General features: G+C 35.6%; 1 protein-coding gene across 2 annotated transcripts in view; it reads right to left on the reverse strand.

Moving 5' to 3' along the window:
- LOC144958514 (uncharacterized) overlaps positions 1–17,718 on the reverse strand; it is a 35,374-nt gene extending 17,656 nt beyond the window's left edge. Inside the window, exons 1-2 of one of the 2 annotated variants that reach the window (XM_078890537.1) lie at positions 17,463–17,718; positions 509–717 (exon numbers count right to left, since the gene is read on the reverse strand). In XM_078890537.1, coding sequence (XP_078746663.1) covers positions 509–692 — 184 coding nt within the window. In that variant the 5' untranslated portion in view covers positions 693–717; positions 17,463–17,718. Of the gene's footprint in view, positions 1–508; positions 718–3,927; positions 4,006–17,462 lie in introns of those variants that run through there. The other variant, XM_078890538.1, reaches the window with a different exon arrangement.
- Positions 17,719–18,616: the final 898 nt, after the last annotated feature.

An 18,616-nucleotide genomic window follows, 5' to 3' on the forward strand; every position in this document is an offset into this window, starting at 1 on the left:
GGATCGGAAGGTCCTGGATTCGAGGCTTGTTCGACGCATAGTTGAGTCCTTGGAAAAGGCTCTTCACTCACATGTTCTCACCGTACTCATGTGTAAAATGAGTACCTGGCCGTTAACAGCGTTGTCTCTGTCGGAAAAAAATTGCCGCCTATCTAGCGTCATGTCTCGTCCTACATGTTAAGTAATTAAAAGTAGTGTGAATTTTATAAGCCTAAAGTCAACCCCTATCATTGAGATAAAGATTTATATCATAGCAACTCTTATGATTGCAAAAATCGTAAAAACCTCCGAGGGTATTTTATAGAGAATTAAGAGGTATCTAAGGTAAACACTTGAGATTTAGACCCAGTAATCTATTAAAATGAACATGACTCTGCGCATGGCGGAAGTCATCGTATTTTAACAAACGAAAAGAAGACCACGCCCACTTTGTTTTAGAGTCTATTCCTTTAAGGTCAATGCAAATACATTGCCCTCAAATACATTTTACATGATATATTATACTCACTGCTTGGATCGTCATAACTATGGCAGTCATCGTTTCGACACAGTTTGAACAGACCCTCATTTGCTTCAAGTGATAAAACTTCTATTTCCTGCCAATGACGGGTCGCCAGTCCAATGATGTGTAGTAAATCACCAAGGCAGATCACGCCTGTGCCGATCAAGAGTAGAGGGGGGACGGATGCCATGATAATTCTGTGGTTACTTTCCAATCTGGCAAAGCGAAAAAATAGCAATTATTGATGGTATGCATTTAAGACCGCTTCTACGGGGTCAAAAATTTACTAATTTTGGTTGAAAGTCGTATCACAATACCTTTTTCTCATATTACCAATTTAAACTTAAGAATATTAAAAGGTAAACTCGAATAGAATATAAATATTATAACACCACAAATTATTTGTTTGCCAGCTATCACTTTTTATCTGACCTTCATTTTCACAGGTACAAAGAAGAAAGAGGTGTCACATTCCCGATATGCTTCGTTCCCGTTCTGTACCGAGAAATTATCGGTAAATAAAGCTCAGGACTTCTATGATCGAGACCGAGACCGGCACTGGGAATTCTCATTATTATTTTGTATTGAAAATCATAATTTCCTGGTCGAAGCGATAAGACGAGTGGGAGGATAGAAAGGAGTGATAATATTGTTGGGGTTTTTTGTTGGTTTTTTTTTTGGTTGGTTGTAGTGCGGGGCGGTCCTTGGCAAGCTTAAGGACCACGGTCCTACGGTCCCTGGGAAATGAAAACCGCAAGGACCGGTCCTTTTCGACATTGAACATTCCTGAGAGACTGTCGGAAGTTCGAACCGTTTTGACCTTTGAGACCGTGGGATCGTTCATTCTTGAACCGTTAAAGACCGCTACACGATGAAAACCGTGGTCTACAGGAGTAAAACACACGGAGTAGTCACACTCATTTCAAATTGTAACCTAATTAGAGAAGAGGGGTGATGCCTTCTTTATTTGCTCACCGTACTTCATTGTTACTTCGATAATTTAATAAAATTTGAAATTTATCCCCATTAACGGAGAAAATGGCCTCGCCCAATGCGTTGATCGAGTTGTTCGTGGCGTTGATACACACACGCAACTCCTACCCCCCCCCCCCCCTCCCCACACACACACACACACACACACACACATTAGAGGGCAGCGAGCATTGAAGAGTAAGAGAGAGACGTGAAGTTATAATAAGAGGGGGTGGATGCGGTAATAAGTTAATAAGTAATAAGTGGTGTCCATGGTGACTTTTCGCCAGATCTAACAAACCCAGCTACCCATTCACTGCTGAGTAGACAGGGACTCAGAAAAAACTCGACTGCACCCGGGATCGATCTCTGGCCCTTTGAATACAAAGAGAGTGCTCTATTAACTGAGCTATCGGGGTCCCCAAATATTCTATTGGACTTTTTTAAAATACAGACGTTATAACTGGGTTTTTTGGAAGAAAGAAACTAATGAAACTCATATTATTTGATTAGTTAAAACACCAAACGAAATTTTAATATTATTGTATTATTTTAAATGACAACAATGCGATAGAAAGGAGTGGTGACAAGAGATGGACAAAAGAAAACAAAAAATCGGACTTGCTACTTGCTAGGTTCGACACACACACACACACACACACACACACACACACACAAACACAAACATCTTTAGTAGTCACATGCATTTCAAACAATAACCCATTAGAGAAGAGGGGTCATGCCTTCATCATAGATCATTGTCATTGCGATCATTATGGTGTAGTAAATTTTGAAATTTACCCCGTATAATGGAATCGTCCAAGGCGTGTGCCTCCTGTTCCCCCCATCTCACACACGAAAGGGCGGTTTGCGGAGTGGAGGGAGGTGGTCGTCTGCCTCTATGATCGTCTGTGTCGTTTAGTGTATGGCAAAGGGGGGTGGGTGTGATTAATTAAGTGGGATGGGTGGTGATTGGTGGAAGATAGGCAACCGAGCCAACGAATCGCTGGGGAGGTAGTATGGCGCGAGACCGTTGAAAGGTGATAAGAAGTGAGGACCGCCGCCGGTCTTCCGCTATCGGACCGATCCTCGGTTCACAGCTAAAAGACCGTGGGGACCGGTCCAAGGACCGGTCCTCAGCGCAGCACTAGTTGGTTGCTTTTTTTTTTTTTTGTGTGTGTTTTTACATATTTTTTAGAGTAAAGAAAAAGGTGCATATTGTTAGTTTTATTTTGTATTTTTTGTCGCACTATTCTGCTTTACTTATTTACTTATGCTGTTGGCATAATGAATGAAAAAAAAATTAAAAAACAAACAAAAAAAAAAAAAAAACAAGAGGTGGGAGTGCCAGGTGCATTTTGGGTTATGATTCTTTTAGCCTTCGTACGACAACAAAAAGCAATATTATGGTGCCATCAATCACCACCTTCACCTCTCTCTCTCCCCATCAACCGTTTCAAAATAATAATAATAATAAATTTAGCTTTCATATAGCGTAATATCCACAAAATGTGCTCAAAGCGCTTTACAAGGGGTCCCTGGTCAACAGCAACATTTAACATGTAGGACGGGACATGACGCCTGTTAGGCGATATTACAATTTTTCCGACAAAGACAACGCTGTTAACGGCCAGGTACTCATTTTATATATGTATGTATGTATGTATGTATGTATGTATGTATGTATGTATGTATGTATGTATGTATGTATGTATGTATGTATGTATGTATGTATGTATGTATGTATGTATGTATGTAGGCATGCATATACGATGATATGCTGGTTTGTATGTATGTCTGCATGTATGTATGTATGTATGTATGTATGTATATGTGTTTGTATGTACGCTCATTTCTTTTGTATACATGTGTAGAAACAATGTGCAAGCGTGTATGTTCGTGTATGGCTGTGTCTGTATTTGTAAATGTGTTGATGTTCATACCATGAACCAAACTGAGCATTGTTTACCTCACATGAATTGCCTTTAATTTGGACAATAAAGATTATTATTATTATTATTATTATTATTATTTACACCTGAGTACGGTGAGAGAAAGTGAGTAAAGAGCCTTTTCCAAGGACTCAACTATGCGACGACCGCGAGGCTCGAACCCAGGACCTTGCGATCCGAAAGCGAGTGTCATACCACTAGACCACATAGCCGCATAACAGCAAGGCTAACCGAGATATCTCGACACTTGACCATGACGTAACTATAGTTACGTCATGTCATGTACTGTACCGATCCTCCACTTCACGGTCTCGAGAATTTACCGATAAAGCCAGTACCGCTGTTATCGGTTATCAGTCTCGACACCGCTCGGCACTACCCGATATGAGTTGGCGAGGGCAGACAGTCGACCTCTATTATTTTATCACATTCCCAGGTCCTCAATGTTTAATAATATGTAAATAAAATGGGACACAACATGAATAGTGCTTCTTAACTCACACCGTTGTCACACAGTAATTCTTGATTAGTAGGATTCAAAGTGGATTCAATAATCTGATGTCACGTCACCCAGCAATGGCGAGCAGCTTGGTTCTAAACAAAGAAAATTGGTACTTGGTACTTTTTATTCTTCATACTGGCAATAACTTTTCATATGTCATGTGCTCAGAATGTATAAAAGTCAAAACATGATCATATTTATAATGTTTTTCTCCTCTGGATACACTTTTATGCTCGTCGGAGAAATATATCATTAGGGCGTCCGCCATTGTTCCGATAGTTTAGAGCCAGTTACAAAGTTACTATGCGTCATTACGAGGGAAGTGACGTCATGACTGTGGAAGCCAATTGACGCATTGGTTTCTTATTGCTTTTGTTTTCCACTGAGTACCAAATAAAGCGGACTCTTTGCCGTTTAAAACTGGGCGTCTTTTGTTTTGCTCTCATTAAATCCCATTATTTTTAACTTCGCTGGCATTTTGTTCGAGTAAATAATAATGCTGAAATAATGCTGAAAACTTATATAGCGCTATAACTCCGAGACATCAGACTCTAAGCGCTTAAATTACAAATTACTTTGGCTGAAACATACTCATTCACACACACACAAGCACACACACACACACACACACACACACACAACACACAAAACAAACCAGACAAACCTATCTTGCTTCTCATATCATTTACTAAAGACGAAACAGATACGTTTTAAGCGAATGTTTAAAAATAGACCAAGATTCTTTTTCACGAATGCTCTGTGGTAAGGCGTTCCAAACAGAGGATCCGAAATGAGAAAAGGATCTCATTCAACAACAACAAAACTTGAGCTATTAGATAGCGCAAAATCCACTAAACGTGCTTAAAGCGCTTTACAAAGGGTCCCTGAACAACAGCAACAAATAACATGTAGAACGTGACAACGGCCAGATACTCAATTTGCACCTGAGTCTGGTGAGATAATGTGGGTAAAGAGCTTTTTTCCAAAGACTCAACAAAGCGCCGATTTAGGCTCAACTCAAGACCTTCCGATCCGAAAGCGAGAGTCATACCACTAGACCCCTCAGCCGCACCGATGCATCATCATTTCGTTGGGGGAAATTACATAGGAGCACAAAACTCTTGAATTGTGCAAATTAATTAGTGATGGGGGGGGGGGGGGGGCGAAGTGGCCGAGTGGTTAAGGCATTGCACTGTGACCCAGAATGGTCCGGATTCGAGCCCCGCTTCAGGCACTTTCGATTTTTTTCCTTGAGCAAGATTGTTAACCCCCAAGTTGCTCACTTGGACAACATGGGTGATTCCTGTTGACATCAGCCATCTTGTTTCATAAGTTATCTATATTCCTTCATGGATTGCCTAGGCGACGATATCTTGTGACGTGCCGGAAAAGGCATAATTTTTAAAATTAAAATTAGAGATGAAAGCGTGACATTCTCGTGATTAATAGTGTAGAACCACTCTCATATACGGAATACTCGGAGATCTTCTAAGATGAAAAATCCAAATGATTTTCACCGGTTAAGAGAGGTGTTATTCTGAAAGTATTGCCAAAATTAATTTAACTTGTGAAGATTTAATAAAGGATTCTATTAGTAAAATTTATTTAAAAGATAAAGCATCAAATAAAAATGTTCAAAACCGCCAAATCCCAGGCATAAGCAGAAGGAACATGGTAAATATGAACAAACAAGCATTATCAAAGCAAATACTCTTCAACAGTCGTAACATCACTTCCCTCGTAATGACGCATGGTAATTTAGTAAATGGCTCTAAACTATCGGAACAATGGCGGACGCCATTATGAAATATTTCTCCGACGAGCATAAAAGCGTATCCAGAGAGAGAAAAAAACATTATAAATCTGATCATGTTTTGATTTTTACGCATTCTGATCACAAGACATATGAAAAGTTCTAGCCAGCATGAAGAATAAAAAATACAGATTTTCTTTGTTTAGAACCACGATGGCCGCCGTTGCTGGGCGACGTGACATCAGAATATTGAATCCAATTGATCCGGAAAGGTCAAAGAGGTAGAACTATGTACTCGATTACCAGTTAAACGAATCTTTTTATGCAATATTATCGATTTTTATTGAACTGTTACATACAAATAAATATCGTAATTTGTCTTCGATTTTTACCGATACTGAACATGTTACGCGGTGCTGATTTGAATTTAGACTGTGTAGTTTCCTCGATAAGAACATGAGCGGATAAATTTTCATGGGTAACAATATCTAATATTTATTAACACGGTACCTTATCATATTAGAAAATGGACCGGAACATGTTTCTGTAATAATAATAATAATAATAATAATAATAATAATAATAATAATAATAATAATAATAATAATAATAATAATAATAATAATAATAATGAAATAATATAATGATGATGATGATGATGACGATGATGATGATGATGATGATGATGATGATGATGATGATGATGATGATGATGATGATGATGATGATGATGATGTCAAGGTGGGGCCAAATAGAAATTTTGAAATTGAACGGCCACTTTGCAGAATGGCCTTCGTTTTTTGACAGATTTTCAGCCATAACCGACAAAACGACGTTACCAAACGTTTCCAAGTTTAGCTATCTGCTCATGGCATTTTGTACGACCAATGCAGGGGTTCATGCTTTCGAATTGGAAAAGGAACAGTATCCTGTTGAAGAATATATTTCTTCATATGATGATAAAGTTGATGAAAACTCAAAGCAGGACAGTGATAATAGATTGAAGCATCTATATCCACAAACATCTGTTGATGATAGGTCGCCGCAGAAAAGTCAGTATGTTGTTTTTTCGAGAGCTGGTCGTATTATTAACTCCCTCAACCCTAACACCGACTATACCCGAAGACAAACTATAGGCTTAGTATCAAAGCTAGTGTTTTTAGTTTTTGCATGTTAATGAACGTTGAATAAAACTATCAATGTACATGCTCATGTTTAATAGATTTTTTCCAATATTGAAAAGTAGCAAAAATCTCTAGGATTGAGTCAGTTAAACCTCCAGCTCGTTTACAGATGAAATGAATAAGGTCTAAGATTGTTTACATGGGGTTGACTGTATTCTAAGCATTTTACCGTACATTCATTATCACATTTAATATTGAAATGTTCACATATTTTATTAATCGTTTTACTGTTGCAAGTATTTTATTATCATGTGTTAAATCAGTAAACTTGCCAGAATATTTTACGAATTTTACGCCAAGGTGGCAACTCAGCTTATTTAGACTTGAAAGTTATAAGGTACATATTATACTATGTTGATATTGTACACGAAATGCATGCATTCTTTATGATTGTAACAATATTTTTCATATACAACGCCTATTCCGGGGCCCCCTGGAATGTTAAAAGATCAAATTTAATCATAATAATAATATGCCCACTTGTTCCCTGGACAACGGCCCGTTTGTGAAAGTTGTAAGTGAAGTGAGGCGGAACGGGTAGAGCGGATGACTTAGTGATATACGTCCCTGATAATAGGTTCGGATGATCGTGTGTTTAAGTACAGGTGGAGGCGTCTGTCATGTTTATTCATTACGGCTAGTATTATCACAGACAGACTTGAATACAAATAAGTCAATTTAAATAGCCATCCCATTTCAAGTGTTGAAAGTGGACATACCTTTAAACGTTAAAACCTTTTGTTTCAATATATATAATGTCTATATATGTGATTTAAATTAAATACTATCTCTTAAATATACACACACAAGTTCGGACTAAAGGCCAGAGGTATGGCCTATCTCAATTTATCAAATTAATATATAAAGTGTTGCTATTGGTTCTTGTTTGTATATTTTTACATTTTTGTGCATTTGCAATATATATATATATATATATATATATATATATATATATATATATATATATATATATATATATATATATACATTGTCGCCGTAGATTCTCAACTTTGTGTTTATACATTTTTTATGCATGCCACGTCTGTAAACGAATTTCTATTTTTTGGATATATATTGTCATTATCATTCCTAGCTTGGAGATAATTAAAGTACGGCTATGTGGTCTTGTGGTATGACACTCGCTTTCGGATCGGAAGGTCCTGGGTTCGAGCCTCCCTCGGCGCATAGTTGAGTGCTTGGAAAAGGCTCCTTACTCACATTCTCTTACAGTGCCCAGGTGTGCCTGACCGTTAACAGCGTTGTCTCTGTCCGAGAAAATTATATTATCGACTAACAGGCGTCATGTCCCGTCCTACAGGTTAAGTGTTGCTGTTGGCCAGGGACCCCTTGTAAAGCGCTTTGAGCACGTTTAGTGGATATTGCCCTTTATAAAAGCTCAGTTTAGAATTTTGAAATTTGAAGATTGAGGCAAAACAGTATAGTCTAAGTTCACGGGGATTTCCATTTATTTTTTTTATTGTTTGTTTTAAAATGTTGTTGAATTTCTCGTTTTCTCAGTAACTTCGAAGTCTCACAAAGACTATTTACTCATAACCATTGGAACTGGCCAGAACTATATTATTATTATTATTTTTTTAATGTGATTTGATTTATTATTAAGAGTTAGAGCTAACACATTTTTGTAGGCAAGTCGTTACATTTGTATTCAACACGCTTATTCCCTCATAACAGTTTATCTTATTTGTTGAAGATATTACTTAAAGGTGAGGAGTAATGTGATGGAAAATGCGGGTTTCCCTAACAGAGCCTCAATCACATTGTGTTTATGTTGGTGGCGGAAGTATGCAGAGGTAGAGAGAGAGAAAAAATATGAGAGAGAGAGAGAGAGAGAGAGAGAGAGAGAGAGAGAGAGAGAGAGAGAGAGAGAGAGAGAGAGAGAGAGAGATGATGATGGAGGCTGTGCAGCCTAATTTAGTGTTGTGAAACAAATATGATTAATAAAGCTTATATTATAATCGACAATGGACTTTGTGTTATATGTGTAGTCATATTCTTGTACACGAACTCAAGTTAATTCTTCACAACAGTAACATCAGTCCAGTTAAATCTCTCTCTCTCTCTTTCTCTCTCTCTCTCTCTCTCTCTCTCTCTCTCTCTCTCTCTCTCTCTCTCTCTCTCTCTCTCACGGATAATTGTCGACTGACGAAAGGGAGGACACAAAAACAATTGTATCGAGAAAATATAACGTGACTGACCTTATATATATATATATATATATATATATATATATATATATATATATATATATATATATATATATATATATATATATATGTGTGTGTGTGTGTGTTTGTGTATGTATGTATATATATATATATATATATATATAATATATATATATATTATCCCTTCCTTCTCCGTCCTCTCTCTCTCTCTCTCTCTCTCTCTCTCTGTGTGTGTGTGTGTGTGTCTCTCTCACCATATATTTTTCTCTCTTTCTCTCTCTTTCTCACAAACACACACACATACACACACACACACACACAAACACACACACACACAAACCTTCCACCATCCAACTATCTACCTATTTAACATATATAAAAAATCCGTCACGTAGATATTAGATATTTTCGATTTGTCATTTGTGACAAGCCACTCAAGAATGCCGTTACGCCGATGCGTTCCGACCATGACCATGGCCTTCGTGAAGTATAACGAAGGCCACGCCTTGGCGCGGTGAGAGGTGTAAAATTCCCGGCTGACCGTCACGAGACCATCCCCGGTGTCGAGCCACTTGAACGGCACGCCCGATATGTGACTAATGAAGATCCAACCCGGTACTCGAATAGCTTCGGCCATCCCGGGCTCCACACTATTATGTTCTTAATGCGAAAACAGGATTTTCAATAGCGAAACGGTCTAATCGCTTCATCAGTGGGGACTTTCCATCTGTCCAACGTGTACCAGAAGTGGGATGGAACCCTAAACCGCAGAGCATCTAGTTGAACGGTGTGTTATGACGAAGATTCCGGGAGGGTTTGCGACAGTGCACGAGTGCGGTGAATATAATTTGCTGATTGGGTCGATCGTCATAACATAATAGTGTGAGCACCTTTAGAAGCTGCTGCTGATGCGTTGGTTTGTCAGACAATTGGTGAAGGCAGTGAGTTGTCAATATTCATGTAATTGTTTTCACTTCGGCACGTGATTGGTTGTCGTAGTGAATAATGAAGTCCTTCAATATTATGGGTATTGCGGGATTCCTTATTTGTACAACTAATACGTTGTTCAGTTCTGTTATGAATTTATTTTTATTTTTATTTTTCTTATTTGGCGGTGGACGGTATATGCAGATGAAATTGCAGTTCTGCTGTCTGGTCTTGATCTTAACTTCACAGCAGTCCAAAGTCTTGTCAACGTATTGGATTTTCATTTCTGCCTTCAAGCCTTCTTCGTGGAGGATAAACATTCCCCCACATCTTCCACTCCTACGGCAAGCAGAAAAATGCTTAAATCCCGGAGGAGTTCAATTTGAGATTATGACCTCATCTCCACTCTCACGCAGCCATGACTCCGTGGAAAAGCAAACAAACAAAAAAAAACAAAAAAAAAAACAAAACAAAAAAACAACCATATCAGTCTTGGACTTCGTCACCATGTCGTTCAAGATTGTTGTCTTGTTTCGAACTCACTGTGCGTTCAGTTCAGTAGTTCTAGCGATAAATAATTTCTTTAGCAAAACAAGCTCTACAACACAAATTTCCTTTTCTTTAAATGATATGACGTACAAGAGGAATGTGAATAAGACAAATGTTGGTTGTATCGTAACGAATGTGACGATTTTCATATAGTTGGTAAGGAGAGGGTTTGAACACCAACCCTAACAACAAATATCAACTATTTCCATACATATTTTTAACATCAAGTACACTGGTGAACCATCATCCTCTTGATGTTATTCGTCGTTTTCGAAAGGATGTACGGTCTGGTGAATGGGAATGCGTAGCCATATTAACATAATAATAATAATAATAATAATAATAATAATAATAATAATAATAATAATAATAATAATAATAATAATAATAATAATAATAATAATAAATAGATCTTTATTGTCCATAAATATGGCAATTTGTCATTTAGTTACACTTGTTATAATGTTAAACGATAACTAAGATTGAACAGATATTTCACTCCTACTTATTTTCTCTCTCTCTCTCTTTCTCTCTCTCTCTCTCTCTCTCTCTCTCTCTCTCTCTCTCTCTTTCTTTCTTTCACACGTGCGACATACACAACATAAACATATTCATTTCGTTTTCAATTTGTTACGATTGTGGCAATTCGACACCAAAAAATATCATCATGATCAATTGGTCAGTTAATCTTACATTAAATAAATTAATCAGTTAATCAGTCAACGAATCAATCCTTGGTTTTTCTGTACCATATGAAATATTCAAAATTTTTATTGCTGATGGAACGAACGTTGATTTATACTTGTTAGTTCTACATTTAATCTGACAAAACCTTCTCCCAGATGGTAAAAGACTAAATTCATGGTATAAAATATGTTTTTTATTGTTGGTAATTGAGAATGCTTTCCTTTCTATTGCTTTTCCGTGAATTCTTTCTACTCCATCAAGAGGATGGTTTATTATTTTTGATGCCTCTTTGATAGATTTTGAAATTTTTGATTTATCTTTAAGTCGGCATCCTCCAAACCATATGGTGCAGCCAAACACAATTACACTTTTAATCAATGAGTCATAAACTCTTAACATAGTTTTCTTCCTTACTTGAAATGTTCTCAATTTCCTTAGGATGTATAATCTTTGGGCAACTTTCTTAGATATTATATTAATATGTTGAGAGAAATTGAGGGAACTATCAATGGTTATTCCTAAATATTTAAAATAGTCAACTATCTCAACATCATATTTATCGATCGCCACACACTTTAACATACACAATCACTGCTTGTCGCAAGGACACTTTATAGAAACTGAGATCTAGAAGTCCGTTTCTGCGTTACAGCAACCGAATGAAGAGAAATTAACATTAATTCTACAAACATATGAGATGACAGAAAAGAAATAGTCCAATGAAGATTAAATTTTATTACTAATATTTGTTTCACAACACTCAATTATGATGCACAGCCTTCATCATATTGCATTATATGAGCAACTCTCTCTACTTCCGCTGTATCGACTAAATTGATAAGGTAAGTCGTAACGTCATGTCTCCTACTTTTCCGGTTGCAAAATCCTTGGAAGTGTGTATGTAACCAGCACTGAATTATAAGGTGGTCTACCTATTTCAGTAGCAGGGTGTATAGGCAGATTCTTTGGATTACAGGATTCCATAAAAGAGCGAGGATGGATGATTTTTATTGACAGCAAGACTAGAAAATAAGATGCCATCACGCTGAAACCAGAAGTTTATCTATACAAGGTATGTGTCCAGTCCTCTTGAAGAGTGGTTATCCACTCTCATTGAAATTAAAACCAAATTTCAACATCACCCTTTTATTCTCTATTGAGGCCCTGTTAGGGTATTTCTTCATTTTCCCGAACAGGATCAGTATGTTTTGTCTCATATTTATTTTTACAACATTTAGCCTAGTTTTGAGCATCTAAATTATCCCGATATTTAACTGGTTTGAGGTTTTGGGTCACATATTCATAATATAATCATAGAAAAAAACGTGATTCTCCAAACACCCCAAAATGTCGAAGAGGTATTTATGATGAACATTGAAAATGTCACACTTGGGTTGAGTTTAGGGTAGCAGAATACATATATATATAATAAACCACCTGATAATATTATCAGGTGGTTACAAAAAAACGCGCCGCTCTGAGACTGTTCAATAAGTTTCATTCATTTTCAAAAGACAAATAAAACAAATCCTTACCCTGTGAAAATTTTATGACTATGAATTGAGAAGCAAAAAGATACAGATATTGTTCAAAACCGCGTTCAGAAATACAATATCAGAGAAAAATAACTCAACAATGCAAAGAGTAAAATGGCGACGATCTTAACATTTGTTGCCGATTTTTTATGTCGACATAATCATTATTTGCATCATAATTCATCTCAACATGTAAGAAATCTTGATGCCGTTTGAAGCCAAACATCTACATATCATCATGTATCTCAACGTATCAAAACGCTTCCTCAACTCTATCCCCGTGTTTCTAGTGCGGCATTGTGGTCTTGTGGTAAGACACTCGCTTTCGGATCGGAAGGTCCTGGGTTCGAGGGAATGCAACCAGACTGCCCGGGACTGGCTGACTCACTGGCGCGACAAGATATGATGATGATTATGTCACGTCCTAAATGTCAAATGTTGCTTTTGGCCAGGGACCATTTGTAAAGCGCTTTGAGCAAATTTAGTGGATATTGTGCTATATAAAAGCTCAATTTTGAAAAAATAGCATTTGGGGAGTAACTGTCAAAACAACTTCCCTTATCTTGATTTGGAGATGGGTTGCAATCTTTTATTCTGGTGACAGAAACTATGTCTTGACGTAATCCAGAACAAGAAATCAAGTCAGTTGATGGTCCCACTAGTCCCAGCCCTTCCAAACCATTTGCCAGGAAAGTGGGTTTCTTTTCTTTTTCAAAACAGGATCTCACATTCAGTTAGTCAGTCCCCAATGAGGCGGTGCTCAATCTTGCTGGATAACGAAAATTGATAATAGCAGCTGTATGGGATAAGCAAAAAGATCCAACCATTTCTAGGTATGATATGGCAGTTACTGTGCATTCTGTTGAAGAAAAGTTGTCCTATCACGCGATAAAATGTGAACCTCTCCTTACCAGCCATTCTCAAGATTTTCCCCAAAACTTCTCACCCAACTTACACAAAATAGATTTTTTATCACTCAGACATAATAGCAGTAAAATTTTGCGATATATAGTTTCTGTAGCAAAACATATCCTACAACACACTGTTCATTTTCTTTAAATTTTATGATGTACAAAAGAAATTAGAATAAGAAAAAGTTTGGTTGCATCGTAACGAATGTGACGATTTTCCTATAGTTGGTAAGGAGAGGGTTAAAGCACGCCAAACACTGGCTTTCGGAGAGTTACGACTCTGTATTCAATCAGTTCATCTGCCTCATTCCTGTCTCTACTAAGTTCTTATCGTATTATCACAAACGTATTGACTTCACGTTTACAGTCTTCGTACTTTTGTAAGGTGATTTGAAATAATGTGGGCACAAATAAACTTTCACTATTTCTATGTCGTCTGCCATTTTTGGTTGGTATATCATTATGCGCACTACATATGTTTTGGCTGGTCTTTACTTTAAACTACACGATTCAGACACCAAATTTTGTGTGAAATTACATTGATATGACATTAAATAATATGAAATGGAATGTGAGCAATTATTACAAGAACAGATAAAACGAACATTATCTCATTTATCTGTCGTGTTTCATTCATCATCTTTTGTTGATAAAGGGGAAACCCGAAACGTTCATTTGATCTGTTCTTGTAATAAAATTGAAGCTCACATTCAATTTCATATTATTTATTTCTTCGAGCAGCAACATTGATATGACACAAACTTGAATTATTTCTTAATATTATGCCAAAAAAAAATAATAAATAAACAACCCAATCCAAACATTCCAATGATAAATGTATCCAAACATTCCAATGATAAATGTATCCAAACATTCCAATGATAAATGTATCCAAACATTCCAATGATAAATGTATCCAAACATTCCAATGATAAATGTATCCAAACATTCCAATGATAATGTATCCAAACATTTCAATGATAAATGTATCCAAACATTCCAATGATAAATGTATCCAAACATTCCATAATGATAAAATGTATCCAAACATTCCAATGATAAATGTATCCAAACATTCCAATGATAAATGTATCCAAACATTCCAATGATAAATGTATCCAAACATTCCAATGATAAATGTATCCAAACATTCCAATGATAAATGTATCCAAACATTCCAATGATAAATGTATCCAAACATTCCAATGATAAATGTATCCAAACATTCCAATGATAAATGTATCCAAACATTCCAATGATAAATGTATCCAAACATTCCAATGATAAATGTATCCAAACATTCCAATGATAAATGTATCCAAAATTCCATGTAAATGTTCCAAATTCATGATAAATGTATCCAAACATTCCAATGATAAATGTATCCAAACATTCCAATGATAAAATGTATCCAAACATTCCAATGATAAATGTATCCAAACATTCCAATGATAAATGTATCCAAACATTCCAATGATAAATGTATCAAACATTCCAATGATAAATGTATCAACATTCAATGATAAATGTATCCAAACATTCCAATGATAAATGTATCCAAACATTCCAATGATAAATGTATCCAAACATTCCAATGATAAATGTATCCAAACATTCCAATGATAAATGTATCCAAACATTCCAATGATAAATGTATCCAAACATTCCAATGATAAATGTATCCAAACATTCCAATGATAAATGTATCCAAACATTCCAATGATAAATGTATCCAAACATTCCAATGATAAATGTATCCAAACATTCCAATGATAAATGTATCCAAACATTCCAATGATAAATGTATCCAAACATTCCAATGATAAATGTATCCAAACATTCCAATGATAAATGTATCCAAACATTCCAATGATAAATGTATCCAAACATTCCAATGATAAATGTATCCAAACATTCCAATGATAAATGTATCCAAACATTCCAATGATAAATGTATCCAAACATTCCAATGATAAATGTATCCAAACATTCCAATGATAAATGTATCCAAACATTCCAATGATAAATGTATCCAAACATTCCAATGATAAATGTATCCAAACATTCCAATGATAAATGTATCCAAACATTCCAATGATAAATGTATCCAAACATTCCAATGATAATGTATCCAAACATTCAGATAATGTATCCAAACATTCCAATGATAAATGTATCCAAACATTCCAATGATAAATGTATCCAAACATTCCAATGATAAATGTATCCAAACATATGTTTATCTCAATGATAAATGTATCCAAACATTCCAATGATAAATGTATCCAAACATTCCAATGATAAATGTATCCAAACATTCCAATGATAAATGTATCCAAACATTCCAATGATAAATGTATCCAAACATTCCAATGATAAATGTATCCAAACATTCCAATGATAAATGTATCCAAACATTCCAATGATAAATGTATCCAAACATTCCAATGATAAATGTATCCAAACATTCCAATGATAAATGTATCCAAACATTCCAATGATAAATGTATCCAAACATTCCAATGATAAATGTATCCAAACATTCCAATGATAAATGTATCCAAACATTCCAATGATAAATGTATCCAAACATTCCAATGATAAATGTATCCAAACATTCCAATGATAAATGTATCCAAACATTCCAATGATAAATGTATCCAAACATTCCAATGATAAATGTATCCAAACATTCCAATGATAAATGTATCCAAACATTCAATGATAATGTATCAAACATTCAATGATAATGTATCCAAACATTCCAATGATAAATGTATCCAAACATTCCAATGATAAATGTATCCAAACATTCCAATGATAAATGTATCCAAACATTCCAATGATAAATGTATCCAAACATTCCAATGATAAATGTATCCAAACATTCCAATGATAAATGTATCCAAACATTCCAATGATAAATGTATCCAAACATTCCAATGATAAATGTATCCAAACATTCCAATGATAAATGTATCCAAACATTCCAATGATAAATGTATCCAAACATTCCAATGATAAATGTATCCAAACATTCCAATGATAAATGTATCCAAACATTCCAATGATAAATGTATCCAAACATTCCAATGATAAATGTATCCAAACATTCCAATGATAAATGTATCCAAACATTCCAATGATAAATGTATCCAAACATTCCAATGATAATGTATCAACATTCAATGATAAATGTATCCAAACATTCCAATGATAAATGTATCCAAACATTCCAATGATAAATGTATCCAAACATTCCAATGATAAATGTATCCAAACATTCCAATGATAAATGTATCCAAACATTCCAATGATAAATGTATCCAAACATTCCAATGATAAATGTATCCAAACATTCCAATGATAAATGTATCCAAACATTCCAATGATAAATGTATCCAAACATTCCAATGATAAATGTATCCAAACATTCCAATGATAAATGTAATCCAAACAATCCAATGATAAATGTATCCAAACATTCCAATGATAAATGTATCCAAACATTCCAATGATAAATGTATCCAAACATTCCAATGATAAATGTATCCAAACATTCCAATGATAAATGTATCCAAACATTCCAATGATAAATGTATCCAAACATTCCAATGATAAATGTATCCAAACATTCCAATGATAAATGTATCCAAACATTCCAATGATAAATGTATCCAAACATTCCAATGATAAATGTATCCACAAGCTAAAGGAATAGATTAATAAATGAATACAACATTTTTTTAATGATGATAACATGAAAAGACAAAAATAATTAATAAATTTAAAAAAAACCTACCAGAGAAGGCTGAAATTGTGCGAAGACGACGCTGGGTGGAGAGACGTTTTGTTTCACACACACAAACACATACACAGAAAGACAGACACTTCCTTACTACAGATCGCCACAACTGGACACACCACTATCTATGTGTTGAGCAAAACAATGTTAGCTTGTGTTGTGTTGAAACAACAGGGAACGACTAAACCAACAGGAATACTCAAGAAAAACGCGAGGTTGTCGAAACTGTGGTTGACTTAGACCACAGAGAGACGCACTCGGTGTTCCGCCATGTGATCATATGAACCATTAGCGGTGAGGAAAGTGTCCGATTGGTTTTACGGAGTATGGTTTTTACTAAAAGGGTAAGACGGGTTTGCCGATATAAATTTTAAATGCTTAATATCAAATGATGAATTTCATCCAATTCACTCCTAAGTCCACTCATTATCTCATTTTTGTTTTTCAAGCTACACTTTATTCACTTCTTTCAATAAAATAATTTAATCTTAAAATTTCATATTATAGATAGAATGCGCTTGGCCAAGGAGTTCACAACATCGCCATCCGGAAGTATAACGGACCAACACACAAACTCTGTGTAACCATGAACTTTTATAGTCTGGTTAATACAGTTTAGTGAGAACAACTCACAAACGCGGATGGCAAAAACAATAACAAAGGCCTGAGTGACGTCATATTCGAACTATCTATATTATTTTATTGAAAGAAGTGAATAAAGTGTAGCTTGAAAAAACAAAAATGAGATAATGAATATGTACATTTCAATGAGACACAAGGCCTTCCTGAATTGTATTATAATTTGTGATCGGTAATATTTTGGCACGATTCAATAGAACAGTCGAAACAGAAGGGACAACGACTTGTGGCATAAACATATACGAATATCCACTTAATGTCCTCAAAGCACTTTACAAGGGGTCCCTAACCAACAGCAACATTTAACATGGAGAACAAGACATGACGATTATGTGGTGATAATATATTTATTTTCCGACAGAGACAACGCTGTTAACGGCCAGGTACTCATTTTACACCTGAATATGAGAGAATTTGAGTAAAGAGCCTTTTCCAAGGACTCAACTAAGCGCCGAGCGAGGCTCGAATTCAGGACCTTGCGATCCGAAAGCGTGTCATACCAATAGACCACA

Source organism: Berghia stephanieae, chromosome 13 (genome assembly GCF_034508935.2).
Source record: "Berghia stephanieae isolate SIO BIC M18660-M18661 chromosome 13, UCSD_Bste_1.3, whole genome shotgun sequence".
NCBI classification, from domain to species: Eukaryota; Metazoa; Mollusca; class Gastropoda; order Nudibranchia; family Aeolidiidae; genus Berghia; species Berghia stephanieae.